The sequence below is a fragment of the Chelon labrosus genome, assembly GCF_963514085.1.
Source record: "Chelon labrosus genome assembly, chromosome: 14".
In the NCBI taxonomy this organism is placed as follows: Eukaryota; Metazoa; Chordata; class Actinopteri; order Mugiliformes; family Mugilidae; genus Chelon; species Chelon labrosus.
Window position 1 is genome coordinate 19,093,675 of NC_140347.1, and position 27,675 is coordinate 19,121,349.

Sequence of the window (27,675 nt, forward strand, 5' to 3'; positions counted from 1 at the left end):
GCTGCTCTCTTTGTGGATGAAGCGGTGTTGAAACATCCAAAATGGGGACTCCCACACAGGTTTAGGTCATGCAGAGTTTGAGAGAGTCTCCGGTCCTGCAGCTTAAATGGAACTCATTTTTATGACATGGGTAATGCGGAGAGAAGTAAAACTGTAAAAGAAGGGACAAATAACAAAGAATTCAAAGAAAAAAACACATCAAACTAAAAGTAATGTCACAAAAGAAACAGCTTAGCCACAGACGTACAGCTCTCATGTTCCTTCCTGAACAACATCCATCTACCATTCAAACACATTTTATATCATTTTTCCAGGGAACTCAACGGACCTGCTCTTATCGCTCATATGACTTACACCATCTCCACAGAGCACCATGTTAAAAAATGACTTGCAGTGGGAGAGGATGTTGAAATGAATCCTTGTAGCAGACTTCCATCTCTTTAGTGTATTACGTGTCATCTCTTTCCAGTGTCAAAAAGGATTCCCCTTTATTTGATAGAACATAATAAGAACTTCAATTTGAGATAAGCTCAGAGTAACTCTGTCCTTTTATTTTTTAGAAGAAGAAGAAGAAGCAGAGCAGCCAACAGGCCTTAAAAATGATACTAAATCATGTCAGTCAGGATTACAAATCAAGATCTGTGTAAGTGGAAAGTGTCCACTAACCAAACACGTTTTATTTTAATTCAGCATATTGGTGTGGACATTTTCACTTCCATTCTCAGCTTAAAATACTTAATAGATTTAATTTAGTTGTTTTAATTGTGTTTCTGTTGTTCAGATTTATCCCATTATGTTGATTTTTAAGGGCAAAAGTCAAACACAGATGAGATGTCAGGCATGGATTCTGTATTCCATCTGGAACTTAAACCTATGTAATGGTTCAATGTTACGTTTTAGCCTTAAAAATCCCATGAAAGCATGAAATCAAAAATATAAAAATTTAAAAATGAAATAAAAAGATTTCAGACCACCCTCTTTGGGATTAACTGCATGAACACCTCAGAAATAAAGGGGTTGAACTGGCGTTTTTCAGTGACCAGGTAAAGTCTCACTAAACTTGAAGATGTGATGCAGCCTCCATAACAACAACAGCCCACCCTTGCCCAATGAGTTGTTGTGACATTACATGCATCCTCTGACATTTCACAGCTTGGGCAAAAGGTCCCAGCTTCTGGTCTTAAGAAAAAGTGACGAGAGAGAGAGAGAGAGAGAGAGAGAGAGAGAGAGAGGAGAACAGGTCAGAGAGGAGTCCTGCTTCTCCTCGTCCTGAGTCCAGGACGCGCTCCCTTTTATCGATTGACCCTAATGTGTTTGTTAGTCCTTTACATGCACCCTCTATGCACAAACACACCCATATATGCACACACACGCACACACTGCCAGTGAGCAGCTGTGACACGAAAAATCAATTTGCACTGCAGATGTAAGGAGGCAGAGCAAAGCGTTCACCTCACAGCTTTTACTATGCCGCTTAAACTGACTGATGCAAGGTTACGCTATAAAGAAAAACCTAGGGGGTTGTATTATTAGGAAACATATTCTCAATGGTCAAATTATTAGGTACACCCAACTGATGGAATCTAACGTAGTAGGAAGAGTTATAGTTCCACAAAGTCCATGTGGAGAGGAGGTTGGTGTTGATGGACTGGACTACAAAACACTGTTCCTGTGAGGTAGCCTGAGCAAACTGACCCCCGCCCACAAAATCTTTGTTGCCGAAAGTTGGTCTAGAGTTGCGGTGTTGGCAACTGATTATGCCCCCAGTAGGGGCCAAGATCTGCCATGCCAATCCAATCGTTTGGTCAGGAGTAACAGCTATGTAGTCCAAGCACCATGGGGTTGAATAAAGAATCCAAATGGCGTGTTACCAGACTCCAGAAATGAGAATTGAGTATGGCTGCCGCAGGATAAGAAAGGGCACTAGTCAAGATCAGTGTAGAGCAGCTAAGAAATCTACTCAGTGGTCAAATTACTAGGCACCGGCAGGTAAAACTGATGGAATCTAGCTTTGCAGGAAGAGTTATAGTTCTACAAAGGTCATGTGGGGAGGGGGTTGGGGTGGCTAGGCGGGACTACAAAACACTGGATTGAAACACTGTTCCTGGAAGCCAGCCTGATCAACCTGACCCCCACCCACAAAATCTCTGCAGATGAAAGTTGATCTGGAGTTGGACTGATTATGCCCCAGTAGGGGCAAAGATCTGCCACGCCAATCAAACCGTTGGAGCTGAAGATTTTGCACTTAGTATTGAGAGAGATGTTTTTTGTTTTCCAGATCTTGGTTAGAATGTTGAATGCTGCTCTAGCTTTTCCAATTCTTGCCTTTACGTCTTCCTCTGGCCCTCCGTCCACAGCTATCACGCTTCCCAACTAGGTAAATTTGTTGACTTCTTCTTCGAGAGTGGCCCTCAAGTGTTATCGAATTCATGCTTTTGTTGTTAATCTGCATGATTTTGGTTTTTGGTCAGCTAGCCTGACCAACCTGACCCCCGCTCACAAAAACTTTGCAGCCAAAAGTTGGTCTGGAGCTGATTATTCCCACAGTAGGGAGCAAGATCTACCACACCAATCAAATTGTTTGGTCGGGAGTAACAGCTATGTAGTCATACACATAATCCGAGCACCATGGAGAATCCAAATGGTGTGTTACCAAACTCCAGAATTAAGAATTGAGTATGGTTACCCCAGGCTAAGAGAGGACACTAGTCAAGATCAAATTATAGTTACTGTTATCTGTCCAAGAGGTGAATGGAACTTCATTTTTTGGTGGTCAAAATTCTAAAAACTTACCTTTATAGCCCTGCGATGGACTGGCGACCTGTCCAGGGTGTACCCCTGCCTCTCGCCCGATGACAGCTGGGATAGGCTCCAGCAGACCCCCGCGACCCTTAACAGGAATAAGCGGGTATAGAAGATGAATGAATGAATGAACTTACCTTTATACAAGACAATTTATAAGCAATATGTTTTTCCTTAGACTGTGTCCTAGTTATTTTGGATAATGCTCAGACTTTGGCAGAAAAACGCTTTAAACTGCAACCAGTTCCTCATAAGAAAAATCTAGAAAAACTGTTAATTATACAACTTTTATAGATCATCTCTTAGATGAAATGCTTCTCTAGTTTGGGACAGCTGATTGTTGCAGATAATTTCAGACTTAAGAAACGCTCCCTCCAGTTTGGTTACTGTCTTTGCCTTCAGCACTGTTCACTCCATCTGACAGTTTTGTTGCCCTTTGTTACAAAGCTCACTGCCTGAATGAAGTGTTGTTTTGCTGCTGTCTCCAGAGTGTTGGACTATTTGACAAGATGTAATTACGCTGTCTCTCTGTCTCTCTCCATCTGTTACGGCCATTAATGCAATAAAGTTTTAACCTTGTGCACATAAAACTACTGTCAATGGGGAGAGTCAACATTTTAAACCTGATTTACTACCACTCAACAGCCCATAATATAACTATAGGCCCAGCACCACAGCTTTTGGGTATTTCAGAACATCAGGAATGAACTGTCAAGATTAAGTGTAGAATAAAATCACATTCGCTATAGACTAAAAATTTATAGTACATTGTGTCAAATAAATATATGTCCCCTCACACACAAATTACAGCATAGAGCTGGTGCAAGAACCCAAGTTGATTTGCCAGAAGTGTCCTACCTGAGCTAAACAAATGTTTCTTTCTTTCTTAGTTCTGCTCTACAAATAGTATGCTAGCTACTGAAATATCACTCTCCTATGACAGCTGACAAAGTTGCATTATAATCTATACTTTAGCTGAGTCAGTCTACCCTGAGTCTCGGAACTGTTAGTAGACGGCAAAGATCCTAGGTCTCACTGCAATAACCTCCTTCTACAACGTAGGTTAGAGGTAACTACAGTTATTAGTTAGCTTGATTCTGACAATTGTGAGAAGTGACTATGATGCTAAATTTAAATGATTTTATGTTTACTGTGTTCAAAGGAAACATCCGAGTTCAAGCCTGTGTTGTGACGTGTTTGTTTACATTTTCAGAAATGACAGACAATATATTGTATAGTGTATCGTGTGTGTTCAAAGTTTTCTTAGTAATTTTACAATACATCAGAAGAAAGTGTTAATATTTACAACAGCTTCATCCCTTCGTTATCCCTTTGCATTTCCTTCATTAACTTACCTGGTCGTTAGCTTGCTAAGTGTTAGCCTCAGTGATTTCTAAGCACTTCAACTGTTGCCAAACCGCGGTGATTTCACGATTTAAATTCAGTGTTACCACTTGAATGCCAAGCATTTTGTGGGCATGACTTTCCATGTCGTAATCACAAATGCCCACGTTCCATTTGAAAGCAGTATTAGTTTAAAAATAAAGGAATTTATCATGATATGTTAACAACATAGCTAGCTAGATCGCTTCCTTAGAAACTTCCTCAGCCTTTGCCTTGTTGTGTTTAACCTATGATTGACAGATGGATAGATTGATAGATAGACACTTGTGTCGTCAGATATTACTGCACTTATGGATTTTTGGACACTTTCAACAATATTTTAATTTATCCTTAAAGAAATACTACAGCTTACTATACTTGACAGTTAGATGAGAAGACTGATACTTCTCTTGTGTCTGTATAATAAATACAAAGCTACAGCAATCAACTGGTTAGTTTAGCTTGCGCTTCATTTCTCAACTTACTTATTTTTTATATATTTTTGTATTACCTTTATTCAACTAGCAACTGTCACTTTATGGGAGCAACAGCAACAAAACAATTTCCTTGAAGGATTAATAAAGTATTCTGATTCTGAACACGTTTTTACTTTACGTTTTACTTTATACATGTTGAACAATGAAGTATATTATAACATGTCAATAATAGACAGACTGTAAAAAAAAGAGGACACCATGACAGCTCCTGAAAAATGCAAATCACATGGTACTCCCCATGGTTGTTGATTGCAGTATAGGCCTTAAGCCCCGCCTGACTGATGTTAGTGAATGGGACGTCAAATCAGGGATTTTATTTTCAGGGATTGTTTCTCTCATTTCAGGTAGTTAATAAAATGCTCATTCCAGTCTTAAGTATTTTAAGTATTTGACGCTATAAAAACAGGATGTGACATCATGATGATTGACAGTAGCCAATGACAACAGTGAAGGAGTCCTGTAGGACTATGATGTAGACATGCTAGCTGTTTCTCAGTGTCTATAACTGCTATTGTTAATTGCCTGCTAGCTACAGTACAGCTCTGGGATTCCATCCAGATGAGGTTCTACTGAACACATCACAGCAGGTCTTTTACATCGTTATCTTAAATGTGAGTAAAAGACCTGCTGTGATGTGTTCTGTGTCCTTATCAAAGGTCTGTGTTCTTAAAGTCAGAAGTTGCTTTTAAATTCCAGTCATCAAAGCTCAGTGGAAGTCAATGTCTTTGCTTCCGCTGTGCAAAAGTAACTGGCCTCTGAGCAACTGAGCGTCATTTCATGCACTTTTCCGGGTGGAGCGGGCTTTTAGCTGTTCTGTTGGTTTGTCATGACTCTCATATGGAGAATAATTACAGCAGCTCAGCCTCACTTTGTGTTCCGTGCGGCACCAGATGGTCTGAAAATGTGGATTGTTTGAAAATTGCACGGCAGCCTCAAATCCTGAGCTTGAGTGTCTGAGCAGAACAGGACTACATTACAGCGGCTAGCGGTGCTCATGGCCTTATGTATGTGTGTGTGTGTGTGTGTGTGTGTGTGTGCATATGTGTGCGTATGTGTGTGTGCTTGTTACATTGAGTTAGCTCGAGTCATCAGATGAAACAAACAATCACCAGCCAGGACAGAGGCATTGATTTTAGATTTTTGTGGATGCTAGGGCGGAGGGGGGCGTACATGTGCTCAGTCCACTTTGTTAGCATTTAGACGACTCCTCCACATGGCATACTGAACGAAGATTTAGACCAGGGCTATTCAGTTAATTGGGAACTGGGGCCAGCTCATGAAACTGAGGCAAACTAAGGGGCCAGAGAATAAGGGACACCTCAGTGGCAGGGCCAGCCGACCCGACTGCCTTCACCCTTCCTGGTGTGGTGAATTTTTTTAGCCCTTTTTTTGTGTGTGTGAAAGATTTTTTACCTGAATTGAATTAGATGCATATTTTTGAGTGATATGAACACGTGCAAAACAAATTATAATTCAAGAATTTATTTTTAATACAAAATAACAAAATTAACAGAAACCTGTCCTGCTTAACTTAAAACTGTATATATTAATATAAAACAATAGAAAGCAGAGCATTCCTCTTGTAAAAGTGCAATAAGAAAAGTTCAAACAGAAAGTGTGAGGAAAAATTGTTGCTTTGTTGTCTTCCGGTATCTTCTTCGCAAACAACAGTACCTCGACCAATGAGATGAGCGGGATTCCCGCAGTCAGCTCACTGGTCACAGAGCAGGAGAATAAGTTTACTGTAAATTTAAAGTGCCCTGCTATTCATTAATTCCATTGACATTTTACACACTATTATTGATTCTCACGGTAATATGGGACAAAGTGCGTCCTGTTTCAGCTTAATATGGGACACACTTTTGTTTCTAAATACGGGACAATTACGTTTTTCAAGGTACGGTTGGAGAAGTAAATAACATTGACCATCTTGTGTCAATGTTCTGCTGGGAAACTTTTGCACCTGGCACTCATGTGGATGTTACTTAGACATGTACCACCCATCTGAAATGTGACATTAACATAAGACCTCATTGGACCCTGGTAATCAGATCAAGTTCAGGTGTAAATGTACCAAAAAAAACCACTGAAGATCAAATCACTTTCCCTCCTCTAAAAGGCAATCAGAAATAATCAAAGAGTAAATGAGACATAAAGTCATGTCCTGCAAAATCACGTACAATCTGAAGACAAATTTATTCAAAACCTGGTTCACATTCACCTCCTAAGTGCCGGCACAGGAGAGGAAAGAGACCTCGGTGCAGCTGAGCTATCCCAAGATTAATAGCGAGAATGAGGAAGTGGAGGAAGCGAAGCGATGGACCGGGACTGGAAGCAGATCAAAGTTGGCTCTCCCTGCTGCTCGGTGAGCACCAACAGGACCCCCTTCAGATTTATCATCCACTAATGGAGCATGAAGCCATCAACACCGACAAATCCTTCAGAGTTATAACGGCCCCAGTAAATTAGCAGAAAACCCCATAGAGAGACTGGTGGCGGTTCACATAAATATCCAAAGATTTGCAATTAGACAAGATAAATCTTTTTTTAAGTATTGTTTTTCAAGTGCTCAATTTAATTTATCGATTTGTTACGTCTCAGATGAAGTTTCCAGCATTTATACTGCCCCTTAAATCATGTGGAAGGTCCACTTTTGGCACCAGAAGAGCAGAAGGTTTAGAGGATGGTGTACGTTAAGGAACAACCATCAGGGGGAAAAAAAAAAAATCAGAGATAACAGATGATTTGAAAATAAATATGCTGCAGCCTCGTCTGATCGTCAAAAGTTAACAGCAGGCTCACATGAACTATTCAATGAGCTTACAGGTTAATGGCACAGCTGAGAGAGTGCGCTCAGATTAAAACCTAAGAGTTTAATTACTGAAATACTGACTGGACTCTGGCCTAGGACAGCTCATACACGACCTGAAATACTTATTTAGAACTATACGTTCACAGAAATAAACCAAGTGCAATGCAATCCTGGTAGCAAGGATGCAGAAATTACTACAGTGGATATGTTCTCTTTCTCCACCAGAAATCGTCTGCCTTGCCTCCTACATAAATGTCTGTGCCATCATTTAGTCATAAACACCGCCTGGATTAATAATAATGAGCCCCGTGCTGATTTCTCTTTAAATTATTTGTCAGCGTGCACCTCTTTTTGAATGAAGGGGCCCAGTGCAGCTCTGAGAGGTTGCTCCTTTGAAGGGAGATAATTTATGTGCATGGTATTATTTTGGAGGAACTCCTGCATCGCAGAGTGTGTGCATTTATTTCCCTCCATTGTCTGATTCTGGGGAGCTGGAATAACTTCCACCTTGTGATTTTGCTTTCTCACCGTTATAAATCTCAGCAGTCAGAAGCGCGTTACCACAAGATGGCGCTGTTTGATACACCATGCACTGTATAGGCGGCTCCAACATCTGTAAACTCTCCTTCCTGTTTATGAGATAATGTCATTGATTTAAATCCCGAGCAAATGGATTTTATTCCGGCAGCTGCATCTGTGCAAGTAAACGCGAATGAAGATGCAGGACAGATGGAAAGATTTGTGGTCAACGTTGATTTATTATCCTCCTAAAAGACTTAATTAAAAGTTCACAGGCTGGTAGAAGAGTTCACGCACAAAAAAAATAAATATCTAAGCCATGACAAATCCCATCTGCATCATTTACCACAACATCAATGAGTTCAGATGAGAGAAAATTTGTATTTAGCTCTTGTGACAAATTACACGTAACTCAAGCTGCACTCTGTAATTCCTGCTTTAAAACAGTGGAGATCCGAAATAAATGGAACTATTCTCGATAACTTGGCTGTTAAGGAACTCGTATTTGTTTCTATTCATGCAGCAAGAAGCATGAAATAACAATAAAATCTTAACTTTGGTGAAAGATAATTGGAGCAAGTTGATGAGATGCGTAACAAATGCGTAAAGTGCATTTTACGGCTCACGTTTGCCGAAAACAGTCCAAAATTCGCAGATTTATGAATGGACTTTGGTTTGAAAAATGAAAATAGTGAGCCTGTTGTCATTTTAGAGGTCCCAAAAGCCTCACCAGGGACTTCGGTGATGTGTGATTTCACTGATGTCTTTGGACATTTCTTTCCTTTACGCTCTCTGCGAAACAGATACAAACACAGCTCCACGGCAGACTGGGAGATGCTGAATTGTGGCGAGCTCCCATACCTTATCAGGAGCAACAGACGCCCAGTGCCTACTCCGATCCCCCCCAGTCTGCCAGCCTGCTGCTGTCTGGCTTATCAGCGCTGCTGCTGCTGCTGATGGTGCTGCTGCTGCTGCTGGATGATGCACGGTGGCACAGCCCGGATCCAACTGAGGATTTGAGGATGGGAACGCGAGTAACAGCGGGAGTCACCCCGAAGAGCACCGGCATACACTGATCTTATTCATTTGATCCATTACTTTAACCCCCGGCGAGAAACGCAGCTGCCTTCCACTCAGGAGACCGTGAAGTCGCGCCTAAAAGGATTTTTATTAACGCGCGTCTCCCCGGATCAGGTGCGCCAGCATTTCCTTAACTTACACGGGATGGTGATTTCTGCTTATTTCTCCCAGTGAGCCGCGGCGCACAGGTGTGGATTTAAATTCTTAAGTTTGGATCTTCTCTGGCTGGGATTTTCCGTAAAGGGGGGATGGTGGCGGACGCTGATTGGAGACGTACGCGCCTTGTTTAACTCAGTTAATTCCGGATGGATGTGATCACGGCTCGTGTGGCAGATGAGAGCGCGCCTAAATTCACACCGTGGGTACCTGCCGTGCTGACAGTCAGCTGCGCGTTGCGGTGGGAATCTCTTGCGCGTGAAAATCACTCTGTGGTCTTTTCTCGAGGAAACTTTGTGGCCGGGACGCGGCGGAGGATGAAGGAAGCGCACCTGGATCGGTCTCAGTGCGGACGCTGAGCTCAGTGAATCCCTCTTACTAGAGCTTTAACTGTAAACTTAACGTCTGCTGATGGGTTTGTGATTCAGTACCCGGAGGTTAATGGAGCGCATGTTTCCAAACTGTGGGTTCCTGCCCCGGCTGCAGGGGAGAGCGGCGGACACCTCGATCCGTTCCTGGAACTACAGGTGTTCCCTGTAAGCAGGTGAGTAGATCTTCACGAAAGCTCTCTGATTATGAATTAACTGGAAAGAAAAACTGCTTTGAAAAAATAAAAATAAAATCCCTTTAGGCTACACTTTACAAGAGGGCAGTTTTTAGTACGATGCCCCACGTGTTGTTTCCCTTGTAGCCAAACTCCATTCAAAAATCCTGCAATTTTAGAGCTGCACATCTTATCCAACACGATCCAAATAAATAAATAAATAAATAATAATAATCCATCTGACCACCTTTCAGTTTGCACGCAGTCTTCTAACCAGCATACACCGTAGCAATCTTGGAACAGGCAATATGCACGATCATATTCACTTATTAGAGGAACTCTGGAAAAGTTGCAGTTTGCTTGCAGCTACGCAAAGTTCTGCAACTAAATGGTTACAGGTAAAATGTATAAAGCCTAGAAGAAAATAGGCAAATATGTTCTTTACAATGCAATTGTTCCATTGGCAAATGCACAAAAATGCATCTAACTGCATCAAAAATCCTTACTGGACCTGGACAACTGATGGTAAATAATCATTCTACACTTTTATTTATTTGTGCCTCTTTAAATTATGACAAATATGAAACTCTTTATTACTCTACTTTTTACTGTCCTGTCTTTAGAACACACCACAGAGGGAGAAACTTAAATTTTAGCCTTAATAAAAAAGGACATGGGCCGTGTAGATGTGACCTAAATTTTACACTTGGTTTCATAAAAACTTCACTTTCAATAATCTGTAAAAAAACAAAATCTTGATTTGCTAAAGACACTTTATTGAAAACTCTGTTTCTTTTCTTTTAGTGACTCCAAATCCCAAAAATGCCGAGCTGTGGATAAAGACTTGACCTGTGTCTACGTCCCTGCGACCCCTCTCCTTATTACCTAGTTCCTCATCATCATTTGTTTCCTCTTTTCACTTTGTTTCTCCTTCCTCTCCTTTTCTGCCCCTCGACACTTTCTGATTCTTGCTTCCTTCCTTCCTTCCTTCTCCTCTTATTGTCATCCTCTCCCTCCTTCATTCCTCCTGCCCCCCCCTCCCCCCTCGTACCCAAAACCTCCTCCTTTTCCTCCCTCCGCAGCACACATGCAGGCCAAGAAGCGGTACCTGCTCGTGTCTGTGGGGGCCGGTCTTCTCTTCCTCGTTTACCTGTGGGGTCTGCAAATCGGGGAGTTCCAGCAGCAGCCGTACCAGTATCACCAGTTTCCCCAGTACCCCCAGTATCACCAGTACCACCAGCAGGAACACCAGTACTACCACCAGAGCCAGGACGTGTATCAGCCCCAGCCACAGCCCCAGCCGCTGCCCCAGAGGAGCCCTTCCAGGCCGCCCAGGCACTGGCCGGAGCCGACCGAGCCGCTGGAGCCATACCTGGAGGGAGGAGAACAGGAGGTAGCCCGCACACTGATTCATAGGGAGAGAAAATGAATCCCAAAAATGTAATAGAGAAGCAGCTGTGGAAGAAGTATTCAGGTCGCTTCCATGCAAAAAGTCTTTAATTGTATCAGAAAAAACAGCCTTTCAAATAGAAATCATTCAGTAGAAGGCTCATTTCTGTCTTTGTGACGGTTAAAATGATGCCAAAAATAAATAGGACAATACATTTTCATGCTTTGCAATACAAATCACCCATGGGTTCGCTGTAAAGAATAGAGTAATGCAACACACAATCAGCACTGATGAAGTTTGAGGCTACAAATCTAACCAGATGTATTACAGAGTGCAGAGGATCGACGATCGTGTTTTTTTTTGGTGTGATGTTAACAGATGTAAATGTTTCTGTCTTTTGTCTGTCCACACAGGAGGACAGTCCTCAGCTCCATCACCAGCACACCTCTCCTCGCGAACGACGGGCCATCCGCGACAACATCTACAGGAACAAGCGCTGCCGCATGGAAACCTGCTTCGACTTTGCTCGCTGCCAGTCGGGCTTCAGGGTTTACATCTACCCTCCGCAGAGAGGAGACGAGATCTCAGAGACCTACCAGAAGATCCTGTCCTCCATCCGGGAGTCTCGCTTCCACACCACAGACCCCTTGCGGGCCTGCCTCTTCATTCTGGCTGTGGACACGCTGGACAGAGATCAGCTCTCAGCTCAGTATGTCCAGAACGTCCGCTCCCGAATCCAGAGCCTGCCGACGTGGAGCGATGGCAGGAACCACCTCATATTCAACCTTTACTCCGGCACCTGGCCGGACTACACAGAGGACCTGGGCTTCGAGGTGGGCCAGGCCATGCTGGCCAAGGCCAGTGCAGATGTGGTCAACTTCCGGCCTAACTTTGATATTTCCATCCCTCTGTTCTCCAAAGATCACCAGCTAAAAGGAGGGGGCATAGGTTACCTGACGCTCAACGACGCGCCGCCTTCCAGGAAGTATCAGCTGGTGTTCAAAGGGAAGCGGTACCTTACTGGTATTGGTTCAGAGACAAGGAATGCTCTGTATCACATCCACAATGGGGAAGATATTATTCTGCTGACCACGTGCAAACATGGCAAAGACTGGGAGAAACACAAGGACTCTCGCTGTGACAGAGATAATGAAGACTACTCAAAGTAAGACTCACTTTTTGATCCTTTATGCTGCTTCTGTTTCTGAACATCAGTGCTCCAAAAGCCATAAATTAAGCGGATCCATTCGTCTCGATATTGCTTACACTACTTCCTGGTTTCAGGAGTTCTCACACTTGCTGTCAAGCCCTTGTGTTTCTTGACATTTGATTTAATTCAGTGTTTTCTGTGTCTGCAAACGGAGCAGCCAGACCACGTTTTCGCAGGCATTAGCACAGAGGCAGTTACCTCATTATCAGCTCTTACTTGCTGTTAGTTATTCCAAATGCAGCGTGTTTGAGCATCATTACAGCTGCTCACAAGTGCTTGTTGTGTTTGCGTGCAGGAGTTTGCATGCTGCCGCTGTAGGTCTTTACAAATGAGGTTTACTGGCGGCAAACTCGCACTCTTCAGAGCGCCGGTGAGGAAGCTCCTCTTCTTTATTAAAGTGGAACTGGTCGGATGCTTTCATGAATTCACAAATATCACGGGAGTTGAGCTTCACTGTTTCTCTGCTACAGAGACAAAATGCTACAGAAATGCACAGGTACTCGTGCTCTTCCGTGCGAAGCGCACACGCGTGTGAAGGGGAGCAGAGAAGTATTGTGAAGACAGGAGGTTTTGTCAGCTCAGCAGTCGGTCGAGAGAAGAGTGATCTGAGCCGAGGAGCGAGGCTTGGCTTTTGAAAATTTTAGCTGGTAGCTGACAGCTGTAGGAGGGGAAACCATCGAGCGAAACGGGAACAACATTCTCTCGCTTTTTCCTGGATGTGTTAGTCTAAGAGTCATCTGTTGCATATTTTAGTTGGAGAAATTGCTTGAAGGAAAACCACAGAGGATACAGAAACCCGCTTAGTGCTGTCAGACGGCAGCTCAACTTTTTACAGTGCGGTGCAGTTTTGTATATATTGAGCAAGTGGCTCCATAAAGAGTACTTGATGAATTTTCGAAAGGTCCCAGATACAGAGTTAAGGAAAGGAAATGTGTTTCAGACTGGACCAGTCACAGAAACAAGCAACGTGACTGAAGTACAGGCCTGATGGTGCATCCCAGGTGGAAATATAGTTGCCTAGAAAGCATGTTTCATCCAAACAGAACAGCACATTTATTTGGGAGGAAACCTAATTGCAATTAGATTACCTTTTCTATCAACATAATGAGGAAATGTTAATTAATGTGCAGACGGTTGAAAATATGTTCCAAATGTATTCGTAACACATATCCAGTGTTAAGGTATGATTATTTTGAGGCACTCTGAAAACTTGGTTAGAATAGAATAGGTCTTTATTGTCATTGTCACAAGAACAACGAAATTAAAAGTGCTCTCCTATCAGTGCATTATAAATAAAAAAAAAAAACATAACAACAGTTAACAACATTTAGCAGCATAGGTACCACACGCACACATGCACACTCAGTCATTGCATAAAAAAACACTCAGCCATTTCGTAGTGCAATGGGTTAAAGTCGGGGAAAGATAGTGCACAGTCACAGTGTCTTCAGACACCTTGATAGTTCTCTAACTGAACTGCTTTTGTTGTCTAAACCTGACCGGATAAATGTCTGGATGTGAACCCCTGACGCGAGGTCTCTGATGTGAGAGCTAAACTCTTTGTGTGTCCACCGTAAATGGCAACAACCTCCTGACGATTCAGAGGCAGTTCCTAAGCGGTGATTCGTGTTACCACGACACATCTTCATTTCGTGCTCTGTTCTTGCTGACGTACCCCTGACGTTAGCCCGAACCCTTTGCTGTGTCTTGCGTGGCGAAATCTTTGCATAAAGTGACATGTGATGGAAGCGGTGCGATATTTGTGTTCAATTCAATGATATTGTGTTAAAAAAAAACATGTAATTCAGCCAGAGATTACATTGCAACTGAATGGGAAAACAATCATCTCTGAAGAAGAGACACACTGTTTTATACTCTGGTTTTAGCATCCATCCATCTGAACCTGACACTTTGAAAAGAACACTTTGCAGGAAACAAACCGTCTATCAGTGTATCATAGGCAACCATGCAGGTCAAGAAACTAAATAGGAGACAAAACAACAATCAGCAGTCTGAGGGGCTTTGAAGCTAGAAAGCAGTTAACGTAGCTATATAGTTTGTTGGTTGACTATTTTTGCTGTGTATTGAAGGGAAGGTTTACAGACTCGTAGAAGTGATCATCGGCACATCTCAACAAGCCAGGAGTTCCTCACAGGATGCTGATTGGTCCACAGAACTATGGATCGAACTGAAGCCGATATTGTGAAGCCTGGAAAGATGGATTGTCACGAGATGATTTCACAGACGGGGATATCCCGTTTGGTATCAGTGTCGATCCAGGCGTTTTTAAAATGATCGGATCGGTATTAGACTTCAGCCAAGCCTGATCTTTTGTAGTCATTTTTTTTTAGGTCTGCTATAAACCAAAACTACGTCCTTGTAGCATCTAAACATGTCTGCAGTATTGAAGAACTTCACTCAGGAAAATAAAGTCAGCCAGACGGAAAGAAATGTGTAAATAGTTCAAGTTTGGTGACGTGGTGGTAAGAGATCATCATTCAATACTACCAACCTGATTCACCACCGAAAAGAAACTCAGGCAAAGGCTGCACCCAAACAACACCAAAAACTGAACGCTGCATTTGAGAAAGTTGAGAAAGTTTCCTGGAGACAGCGTCAAGCAGAAAAATATTCCCAAGACGGTTACAGAGTTGGATTACCAGAACATTTCTGGAGTAAAGAACACAGGTTTTCTGGAGCCAAGGTATCGTATCTGAGGACAAAAAAAACTTGAGCGGAACATAACTACATACAAATTTCCTTAGAGTCCATTTTCCTCACCAGATACATGTCCACAAACGCTAGAGAGATATATCTGTCTTTTCTCTGCTAAATGCACCTCTGTGTTCAATAGCTATCTTTACATTGTACTGACTGTAGTTTGGTACTGAGTTATAAGTTTTAAAAACCTATAATAATGAGCCAGAAGACACTAAAACACTTTGGACTGAGACCAGCTGAGTCAGGTAATGATGGTCTCCAATACTTTTCAAGTGCTATACATGTTGCTGTAAAAATAATCACTGTTGACGTTTCTTGAAATTCATCCCTAAACTCGTGAGTTGTATATTAAAAGTCAGCAGTAACACCCTACGGTCACTGTATCATTTCTAATCTAACGCGCTGCAATACGAGGCCAGCGAAAGAAAAATCCATCAGTGTCCGACTGCTAATGGACTGCAGTGCGTTTCTGAGAGTGTAGAGACTGTAATCACTCGCACCCAGTTAAATTTCTCTTTGCTTCACAGGCCGACGCCAAGGTTTTATCAGCTGCAGCTCTCATGCTGAGAACAGACGTCTCTGCGGTTCAGAGGAAATTCTCCCTCATGCAACTAAAATAAGAATGACAACAACAAATTGGGAACGCTATACCGTGACCAGCGTGAGTCTTGTTTGGTGTGGGTGATGCTCTTAATGACTCCGTCGCAGGAAAACAGAAAACATTTTCATTCGGCTGCAGACAGCCTGTGCATTAACAGGATGTCGGAGTTTGCGGGGAAAAAAGGAAAAATCCGGAGCGCGCTGCCAGCTGAGTAACACATAAAGGGTGATAATCGATACAGTACATTAATGAAAGGAAAAGTGCTTAAGAGGCTGCTTCACTAATTAAATCCTACATTAGTCCTTTCTCCGAGTCGGTGTCTGGTGTTGGCCTGATATCAAATGTTTAGCCTTCAGCGGCTCATTTCTAACGTGTCTCTCTTCTCTTGTCATTTGAAACATTCCGTTTACTTAACGGCATATTTCAAGGAACTTTGAAGGTTGAGGCTTTTCTTAATCGTAATAAAACTGAATTCTGGAGCTGATTAAAAACGTTATAAAGTAAGTAATGAACTTACTTGACAAACAAGTTGGAAAGCTAGAAGTTTGATACATTAGAATCATTTTTGGTCCTTCTTCTTTTACAGATTATCTGTAAACGTTCAGACTAACAACTCGGATTAATGTAGGTAGGTTTTCAGTGTCACTAGTCAAAACTAGATCTGATCACGAGTGGCCAGCTCTGAGTATTCATGTTCACATCTGTAGCGTTAAAATGCATCTTTACAGAAAAATAGTTTGGAAATTCTGACTTCCTAGTTCATGTTATGGGAACTAGAGTTCCCAAAATTAAAGCATGGTTATCTCTGAAAATCGAGAAAGACAGAAGTCGGTGTCCATATATGCTTGTTGATTATCACTACTTTTTACTTAATGGCATATTTCAAGAAACTTTGAAGGTTGCGATCTTACTTGCTTATAATAGAACCGATTTCTGGAGCTGATTTAAATATTTAAAAAAAGTAAGTAATGGTGAACTTACTTGACAAACCAGGAGGGAGGCCCACCTTAATTGTTCTTCACTATTGGAAAGCTACGAAGAAGCTCAAAATACAGCGAATAACAAATGAATATGACAACAGATAAATCTATGCGGCTATGACCCTGTTCAGACCATAGACAGTATAAAGATGGACAGCGGAACTGCTCCTCTGAGGTAAAGCCAAAGCAAGTAGAGCTCCCCCTGGTGACTGGCTGCAGTATAGGTCACCCCCTCCGTGCTGGTGGGTGGGACTTGGGCCAAGTTAAAACACTAAAATACGCATCAAATAAAACATTTTCAAGGATGGTTTCTGTCATTTTAAGTAGTTAATATGATGTTGATGCATGTGTGAGAGTTGTAAAAATAAAACATAAAATAATTTAAAAAAATGACATTTCCTTGTAACTGGTGGAGGTAGGGCAGAGTGTAAAATTGGTTACATGAAAATGTGAGTGGGTGTGGCAGAAGTGTGGTCGGGTCATCGATACCGCAGCTCTGCATAGCTCCACTCTCAGACCATACTCCAAACTTGCGAGATGCCGCTGCCTGTATCCCCGGGAAAATAGCGTCGGATTGGCCAAAGCAAGGAAGTGGGGACGTGGTGTCCATATTTATATACAGTCTATGGTTCAGACCTGGTATTAACATGCGAGCAGTCTGATCATAAGTGGCCGGCTCTGAGTATTTATGTTCACACCTTCAGCATTAAACCTGTGTACTTCCCCCACCACGACTGTGGCTCAGTAGGTAGAGCGGGTTGTCTACGAACCAGAGGGTTAGCGGTTCGATCCCCAGAATGTGCCACATGTCGAAGTGTCCTTGAGCAAGACACTGAACCCCCAGTTGCTCCCAGTGCGTGGCACTGGTGTGTGAATGTGTGTGTGCTTGTGTGAGCGAATGGGTAGATGTGTCTCTGACTGTAAAGCGCTTTGAGTACCAATAGGTAGAAAAGCGCTATATAAAAGCAAGGCCATTTACCATTTACCATTACCACAGTTTCAAAATTAAAGCATGGAGACTGTAGTAGTAGTCAGGGTCCATATATGCTTCATGATGTTTGCTGTATAAATATTGTTTTGTCATACTAAATTGCACTATAGCCACTCTTGTATATAGGTTGATATAGGTTATATTTTATTTTTATTATTTTTTTTTCTATATGGTTTATTTCAGTGTGAGGAGAAAAACAACCTTTTGATTCTTCTGTATGTCCTGAAAATTTACGGAACTGGCAATAAAAAAATCTTTGAACCTTTGAATTGAATCTTGTTTTTTCCAATGAGAGATTTAATTGAGTGCGTTGTTGTCTCATCTTTGTCTGTGGGGGTCCCACGGTATCACTCAAAACATGAAAAACAATCTGCAGTCTGAGTGAAGGAATGAGTCGGCTTGATGATTCTGTTCCCACAAGGACAAAAGTTTGTCGCTGCCTCACAGTCACAGCTTCCCAGACGCCTTCCTGCCTCTTTGCCGCCGCCTGCTCTGGTGTTTTACACACTGCACATCGATACAGACATCACCCAGTGCAGTCGGGGTGGGTGGGGGGGGGGGTCCTACACAGCGAGGCTCCCTGATGGGAACAGAAACCGACGAGGATCCTGAAGCCTCGGGGCGGTCGATAATTGCCCTCCAATTGAATTAAGCTGTGAATGAAGGGGATAGATAGAGATCTCACCTCCCTCTGAGCGGCGCCAGATTGAGCTCAGGCTGCTTTACTGTACATAGATAACAGCCTGCTGAACCAATTAGAGTCTCGGAGTACAGAAGTGTCTCCCCAAAGACGGTTTGATATCATAGGCCGAGGGCTTCATTTACTAGAGTGGCAGATAAAATGCTTAATTCAAATCGCTGTCACGTCTTTCATGATAGCTTTCATGGTCAAAGGAGGGAAAAAGAGGAGAAGGAGTGGTGTAGAGGATGGTCAGACAGGATGAGAGGTGTCCTGCTGACTGTACAGTTAATCCATAAACATCTCTCTTCATCTTTTCCTCCTCGCGCATCGACCTCCTCTTTTGTCTCTATCGGACCGCAAAGCTATTTTAACTCCATCTTTCTTTCTTTAACTTTTCTTTTCGTGGCAGAGCAGAGAGCCTTTAAACGCCGCCACAGGATGTTCTTTTTTTTTTTTGCAAAGAAATAAAAATACAGACTGTAACAGGGACATGACAGCTTTCTATTTCCATAACTAGAGCCCACATTAGGTACGTTCACAGTATATCAAGGCGATTGGAGCAAGGAAAGGGGTTTTAAAAGGAGCCAAGAAATAGCATTGTGTAGGCTTTGTTTTCACCTAGCACACATCGAGTCATAATAACTGAGGTAGTAACAGAAATGTGTCAGACTTCATTAAGGCCTATTTCATGGTGCTAAACTGGCTGTAACAGCCAATAACAGGGCGGTGATGTGCTGGCACGCGGCACCGAGCTGGATGAGCCAAACAGGATTTAGGTGTGTTGAATGTTTCTCACTTTCTCTGTTCAGATTTGCCCTCTGCATTCGTACCCATGACAGATATCCTGTTTATTCTGGGCAGCCTCTAAACAGGGTGCACACACCGACTTTCCCTATGGCACCATACGTGATACAGTCTAATAAATGTCTCTTAATGTCACAGATTTGGCTCTCAATGAGGAGCACGTTCATTTTAATGATCTCAAACCACACAGAGGCTCTTGTCTTTACACCGTATCCACCTTGGTTACAGTACTAACCAAGCGGCAAACGTCTGGGGCTAGAAAAATGAACTGCAGTTCCTCAAATGGCCACTTGGGGCTAGCTGGAAAAAATTAGTCAGTCCTCATAGACCTCCATGTAAAAAAAAAAAAAAGCTTAAAGGGGAACTACTGTTTTTTTACAACCTGGACCTTATTTCTGGCATGAAATACGATCATTTACTCACTCATATAACTTTTGTGTAATTTGTAGTCGTTTGGGAGATATTCAGATCTGTGTATATTCAAATAGTGGGAGTGAGTGGGGCACCGAAACGCAGCCTCTAAATAACGCATTATCTGCCGCGAAACTCGTTCATTTCACCAATATTTTGTTATCGTACGCTAGTGGTATTCGCCGTTCAGTCTGGAGTTACCTGTTATCATCATGATGTCTTCTGACCTGGCTTGTTTACCTGTAATTTGCTACTGCTAGTTTTTTGCAACATGGCTGAATATTTTTCAGATTCTGAGGTTGTGGATGAACCATAGCAGTAGCAAATTACAGGTAAACAAGCTGACCGTCGTGGGTGTGTGCGGCGCTCAGAGATGACATCATCCAGGTCAGAAGACATCATCGGGGGTCTGTAGGTCGACTACAAATTACACAAAAGTTATATGGGTGAGTAGACGATCGTATTTTAAGCCAGAAATAAGGTCCAGGTTGTAAAAAACAGTAGTTCCCCTTTAACAGCAGAAACGAACATATTTGCAGCCTTCATGACCGCTGTATGGGGGGGTTAATATTTACATAAATCACCAGTTTAAATTAGGGATGTCCCGACCAAGATTATTTTTTTTGCCCGCCGATCTGATACAGATCTTTTAATATCGGCTGATATGATCTTAAATAAACGAAATGTCCTCCCCTGGAGATTCATAAAGGCTTTTGTTATGTTACTACACTCTTATCTAATTTTCCAGAGTAAAGTTCTTCCACACAGCCGACATGGTGAGTCACGTGATTTTGGGTCTTCTTCTACTTTTTGTGTTGAAGAAATTTTTGGCAGCTTTGACGCTAGCCAGCGAACAAGAAGAAGACGTTTTGACGCTACAGAGAAGTGGTTTTGGTTTATGGCAGACCTAAAATAAAGAACTATAAAAGACAGGGACTGGCTGAAGCCTGATACTGATTTGATCATTTTAAAATGTGATACCAATCTAAACCCAATACAGATGGTAGCGGTAGTGGTCCCGATAACACTACCAAAACACCGCTGTGCAGGCCGGGGCATTTCTGTGCACAGTTTCCATGTTCTTCCTGTGCCTAGGTAGGTTTTCTGCGGGTTCCCCCGGCTTTCTCCTCCACTCCAAAGACATGTTAAGTTAATAGGTGATTCTAAACTGAATGCATTTGAGTGTGAATGGTTGTTTGTCTCTCTGTGTTTTCGCCCAATGACAGCTGGGAGAGGCTCCAGCCCCCCTGCAACAAGTGGTAATAGACAAAGGATGGACACAAAGTTTTGTCGATCTTTATATACAGTCAGTGGGTACAATAGGGTTTTGAGACAACTCAACTAGAGAACATTGTGTTTAGAATTGAATGGTTATGTTCGTACTTACCAGTCTGCAGATATATCAACTTTTTTTTGATTTATTAATCTTCTATAGACACAAAAGTAACAAAATATATTTAAACTTTAATATCCAGTGAGTCTTTTAAAGTTCTGAAATCTCATTGCTTCTTGGAACCAGTTGGATGAAAGAGGAATTTTACGTCATCAACAACTGGTGTGGACACGCAGTGGTTATTTTCAACCCATTCTTATACAGTACATTAACACACTCAAAATTGTTCCCTCTCTGCAGCATTAACAGGCACTGTTGAGAAACAGGACACAAAGCGCGATAGCGTAGGTGAGTGCGTCACTGCTGCCGCTCTTTACTCCATTATGCACACACATTCAGCGTCTCTGAGAGATCGCTGTGGACGGATATTTTTTTACGCCCAGGCGTCACGTGCGCTGCTCTGTCATCTTTCAACAGATGAGTTTCCTTCACTAATTGTGTCATAAAAAGCAACTCAATGAATTAATTATAATGTGCTCTTTCTGTGATCCAGTGCGCGTATAGACACTCGGATGGAAACACAGCTGCTGTCAAATCTGTGAATGTTTGGCAGCTGCAGAATCCAATATGTATGATGGGGGAGAGTGTCTGGCTGTAACATTTTGAATGTCAGCTGTGGTCATGTGGGCGGCCTGCGCTGTCGACGTGTAGAAGAGTGAGGGATTTTATTATTTATTTATTTGTTTTAGTTATTTCTTGCCGGGCCTTGTTGTGAGATGTTCTATTAAAGCACATCAAAAGTCCTCTCTCCTTGTTGCTGCTTATCTGTCCCTCGCTCCCCACACTCCTCTCCTCACCTTCATCGCGCTCATTCTTCTCCTCATCCTCTCCTCCCTCTTCCGTCCTCTCCCCTTCTCCCATTCTTTAGTCCCTTATCTGTCCTCTCTCTCGCTTTCCTGACTCTTACCGCCACTCTTCCTGTCTTTCCCGCCGAGCTAAACTAAACTGTGGAGAAGCTTGTACTGCTGTCTCATTGCATCTCCATCCAATAACACACAGTTCAGAGGAAGAGAGAAACTAATTCAATATAATTAAAGCAACAGACTAAACCAGCCTGTTTGTTAAAAGTAGTAACGATACACCAGGAAGTAAACCCTTAATATGACAAAATGCTGCGTTACACACAGTACAATTAGAAATGTATAGTAGGAAAAGTCCGGATATACAAATCATGCATAAATTTAGCAAAATTCTATATACTGTACATATAAACAAAAATAGGAAATGAGAAACTGGCTATGTTTATGTGGACACCAACAATAATAATCAGAATCAAAATGCCTTATTTAACCACCTCAATCAGAACAGACTGGTGTGGTCCAAAAAAAGTATAAGTCGGATTGAGAGGTCGCGGTGTAAACCTTTCATAATGTGTTCAATAGGAAAATATTAGCTCCTATTAACCATGTAAACACTCGATCTAATCATTTCTCTATGGTTGGAAAAAAACCTTTAATTTTTCAGTTTATGCTTGCTCCATGTGGGGAAAACATCCGATGAGGAGTTTCCAGAAGGGATAGAAACACAGATGTATTCCAACAAAAATATTCCTTCAAGTATTTGAAAAAAAATGAACAAAGCCATAAACAGCTGACTAGTTATTTTATATTTTGTATTATATATATCTTATCACATTCTACTTGTCAGGTCAGGACTCGGAACAGGATTCTGACGCAGAGGATTTCGGCAGATCCTACTTTATTGCAAAAAAACAAAAATACTCTCAACGAGGAGAGAAAAATAAACAGGCAACAAAATACAAGAGAACTCAAAATCAGTCCCTGAGGAGGCAAACAAAAACAACTATGGAAAACATGTTAACAAAGACACAAAAACTAGATTACAAAACTAACAAAAAGAAATAAGCAAAGGATTACAAAAAACAACTTAACTGTGGCTTGAGATATAAACATGAACAAATGGCTGGAGCGCACAAAGGGACGAAACACAAGACAAGGGGGAACGCAGACTATATATACACATGAGGGTAATGGGGAACAGGTGGAAACAATCAGGAATCAGGGAAGACAATAGGCGTGTTCGACTTCATGCAGATCTGTGCAGATCTGACTTCACGTGATGCATGCTGGGTTGTTCATGCTCATAGACCTCGAATATGATTGGTTAAAATGAACTTGTTCAACCCAGCATGCATCACGTCAAGTCAGATCTGCACAGATCTGCATGAAGCCGAACACGCCTAATCAGACCGGTGACACACAAGGGAAGAGCAAGTGACCTGAAACGAGCGGAGTTAGTTTTCAAAATAAAACAGGAAATCACGAGACAAAAAGGAACAGAAACGAGACAGACCTTCACTGCTGTGTGACACTACTTTGTTGGGCATTTGGGTGGACGACAAAAGAAGAATTTTATTGTACAGGGAAATGTTTCCATACTACGCACGTGACAATAAACTCTATGAATCCGGAATCTCTTCAAATGATGAGGGCAGGAACGTTGAAAGCGTGGCTTCATCTTGGTCATGTTTTTCTACAAATTATGATTTATGATGAATTCAGTGTTGGAAAAAAAAAAAAATCTCCAGAAAATGCAACACTCCACAGCGAGCAAAACCATCGTCCATACATCAAAAAAAGTTCTATTGTGACTGATGTTTTGAGCCATGTATGTATATATGTAAACTTTTTATTTAGCGTCCATGTAAACAGCTAATTTGGAATCGGAATGAATTCAGTTGATTTGAAGAAATAATTAAACTTAGCCACACTTCCCCCAAGAAGAAGAATGACAAAGCCCTTTAGTGGCTGTGAAATTTATAAAACAATGAAGTCAAGTGTTGTTATTATTGCATGACAAAATCCTTATGGAGAGAGTGTCAAGTTGGATGGACGGGTGAGTAAAACATTGGACTTGTTTGAGTCTAGGTTTTTAACAGTCTGTGGTTTGTTTGTTTGTTTACTTTTTCTTTTTCTAAAGACCTGAATAAAACTGTATTTTCAATCTGCATCACAAAGTTTTCCTAACCGTAGTGAAGTACCAAAACCATGATTGTTCATGCTCAACTCTAACCAAACTTTTCACATCACATCATAACATTTTTTACTAAGCAATTAAAAGTTGTTAATGGCTAATGATTAGATGTTACCATACTGCCAATAAACAGTTGCTGTAAAGGCAATAGAATAACATATTTTGTAGTTTCATTTGTGTAGTTGAGATTCTCCATAATGAAATATTTAGAGCTTGATGAGAAGTTTCAAACGTATGATTTTCAGCTTCTTTCCATTTCTCTTCGAGGCATTTTATTGTTCTTTTTTTTTCCATTATGTGATTAAAGACTTTAGCAGCATATATGAGGAGGAATGTAGTGCTAAATTAATCCTGTGCGTCAGGAGAAAGACTGATCAGTGACTCACTTTTGTAACGGACGTCTCGAGTATTTTTCTTAGTATTTCCCTTCTAGTGTATTTCTTTTTCATCCAACACCAGTGAGCTGTTAGAAGCTGAATGAGCTGTAAATGTGCTGCACACATAATGACAATGTTTGTCCAATGACTAGAGTAATGGGAAATTCATATAAAACCTCATTGTGTACCATATACTGTATGTACTGATGAAAACAGATGTATTCCCTTCTTATTTCCTCCTTACTCGGACTAATAAGAGCTGTAGAGGTACTATTCTTTAGAGGATCTTTACGATTGTCTTAGGGCCCTTTAAACAGCCGATGATTTCTCAGTCAGCAGACAACAGTAGCTGCACCCATCAGTGCATCGAAGGTTTCTGCCAAGGCTGGTTGGAGGGTAAAAGGAAGCTCTATTGATCAGCTTTGACTTCAACACGGCAGCCAATCAGTAGATGAATAGAGGTTAATGGTTCTTCTTGCCGTGTGAAACCCAAACATAGATTGGCATTTAGCGTGACGGGGCCTTGGCATTTATTTTATCTGACCCTCTGTCAGTCTTAACGGGAAAAAGAAGTTAATGTACCAAAGGCCAAGTGCGAGTTTAAACATTTGTCAGATTGAGTGAATTAACTTTTCCGGCTCTCAAAATAACCCAGAATAAATCGAAGTGTAAATTCAGGAAATTGCAATCTATATTGAATTTGCATTACATTTTGCAATAAAAGTAGTAAACCTGCTTACGTGGCCAACGTGATCAACTTCTTAAAACTTCTGTTTGCTACAAAAATGGTCTGTAGCAATTCCTTAACTGGAAAACATGGCAGCTAATCCTAATCTTGGCAGTGTTACATGTCCATTAATACCATTAGTACCATTACTACCATTAGTACCAAATAGTTATTGAGCTGTGGATGATCAAATGCTGAGCACCTTTAGGACTTCTCCCCCTAAAGCCAATGGTTGGCTGTTTTCTGGTGTTGGACTATTGGTGAACGTATGTGACACTAAATTTTGGGGTGTATCCCGCAATGTTTTCAGATAATTCAGCTTGTTGAATCAGCAGAAGAATGAGTCGGCCAGATAAATTACTCTAATTGGCTGATCAGCTTAGTGAATCAGTCGACGGCAAGAGCAACAGAAGTGACGAGAGCAAGTTTAAAGGGCACACAGAAGACTCTAACTAATTTGAACATTCAGATATTAAAATAGTTAATAATCAGAATTAATAAACAGTAGACCAACTGATGAACATGATTCAGGAGTGGTCACCTGTGTAAAACAGCTCTTCCTAGCTTCTGAGTTAGCCTGCCTGCTAAAAGTAGCTCTTCCTGTTTCAACTTTTGAATAACAAGTACAGACTACCGCCACCTGCTGGTATGAAAGTTTATTTTCCTTTCACTCAGGTGCAGAACGTTTGTGCCAGCTGGTAGTTGGCTGTAGTACCACATCGGCTGGTAGTCTTTGTGGTGTGATCAGATGAAACTTTTTGGTCCAGACCACAGACTTTGGAAAAAGTGTAAGCATGTACAGCTCCCCCTGGTGGCTGGCTGCAGTATAGGTCATAAGCCACACACCCTCCACGTCAGTGACTGGGACTTGGCCCAAACTAAAACACTAAAGTACACATCAAATACATTTTTTTTAAAGATGATTTCTGTCATTTTAGGTAATTAATATAATGCTGATGCATGTTTTAGTGTCCATTTTTCTGTAGTGTTTGGTTTTAGTTATTTGACACTACAGAAACAGGATGTGACATCATGATGATTGACAGTTGCCACTGACTGCTCCGTGAAGCAGTCCCGGAATTGTATTCAAAGTAGGAACGTCAAAATAACAGCTTGTCTGAATGAAACCTGAAGGATCTGAGGGATCTTTGCAGTTTTTTTTAGGTAAATTAAACTTTTATTTTGTGAAATTAATTAACTACCTAACTAAGACAACACCCCAGCGTAAGCTCTGTGGGAGAAATAAGCAATCAGTGATTTACTTTGCATTTACAAAGTCTGAATCTATGATGCTGCTTACTTTAAATAAATAAGTACAGTGTATAATCCAACATTTGTTCGTAAATGGAGGTAGAGCAGAGCCAATATCCCCACAGTTCTAACCTCACTTTATGCAATGGGAGCGAGTGGAGACGCGTCCATTTACAGTCTATGGTTGAGACTCAGGAGCTGTGAGGGGGGGGTCACAGTCGGCCTTTGTTGCTGGTAGTTCTTAGCTGCTGGTTTGGTGAGTCCGTACCATAAATTTAAAAGCCTCTCTTACCACCTCTAATCTCTTTGCTGTCTTTCTTTCTTCCTCTCTACGCATTAGTTCTGTGCATTAGTTCAATGTATCCGTCCTCACAGGCATGATATTTTGAGAGACAGAGAGGATGGATTAGAGAGGTGGTAAAATAGTGGAAAAGCCGCGTGGCGGGACGAATTGCCGTGTGAATCCATCACATTTCACACACACCGCTGCAAGGAAAGGAAACGGAGGGAGGTTTATCAGAGAGGAATCGGCCAAGTGTTGTTCCTGGGCGACTTTTCATTTGCCGCACGTCAACGTATTTGTTTGTCTGAGCTGAAACAAATGGTCCAAAAAACACAAAACATGGTGATTTTCTTTATTGCAGGGTTTCTCGAACATTTGCAGCCACCGATCCCTGAACACACACAGGAACGCAACAGCAAACGTATCAATCTTGTTCCGTTTTGCAGCTGCAGAGATCCATGTAGGACAATTTTAGTTGTTGCTGATTTAGTGTTGCAAGTCCCTCGAGCACGTTTCCGCTCTGCTTTATTGCACGGTGACACACGACCGAAAGGGAAACATTTGACTCGATACTTTGCAATGTGAGAGAGAAAGGTACACACTCTTTACAGAAACTTGACTAAGTTGCAACTAATGGATTTATTAATAGTTAATAAGTCTGTGCTTTTTTGGGACAATAGACAACTTATTGCTGAAAGGCTACAGACAAATTGAACCAATGTTTATAACTGCAGCCTTCACGATTCATTACAAACTGAGATGTTGGTACTAAACAATGATAATGATTCTTTCATATACACCGATCAGGCATAACATTATAACTACTGACAGATGAAGTGAATAACATTGACCATCTTGTGACAATTCAGTGTTCTGCTGGGAAACTTTTGGACCTGGCATTCATGTGGATGTTACTTAGACATGTAGCACCCACCTAGACCAGACCAGACACCCCCACCCCATAGCAATGACACTCCTTGATGGCAGCAGCCATCCCCAGCAGGATGCAGCCTGACACAGACACACACACAAAACAACAGCTTTAGGAACAACTTTAAAAAACATGA

The 27,675-nt window shown here is 41.7% G+C and overlaps 1 protein-coding gene across 2 annotated transcripts in view; it reads left to right on the forward strand.

Moving 5' to 3' along the window:
• Positions 1-10,880: 10,880 nt before the first annotated feature.
• Positions 10,881-27,675, forward strand: part of LOC311499619 (exostosin-1) — a gene marked incomplete at its 5' end in the record, with an annotated part of 291,053 nt that continues 274,258 nt past the window's right edge. The window contains 3 exons of one of the 2 annotated variants that reach the window (XM_084560681.1): positions 10,881-11,023; positions 11,120-11,186; positions 11,597-12,348. In XM_084560681.1, the coding sequence (XP_084416807.1) occupies positions 10,881-11,023; positions 11,120-11,186; positions 11,597-12,348 (962 nt within the window). Of the gene's footprint in view, positions 11,187-11,596; positions 12,349-27,675 lie in introns of both variants that reach the window. The other variant, XM_084560680.1, reaches the window with a different exon arrangement.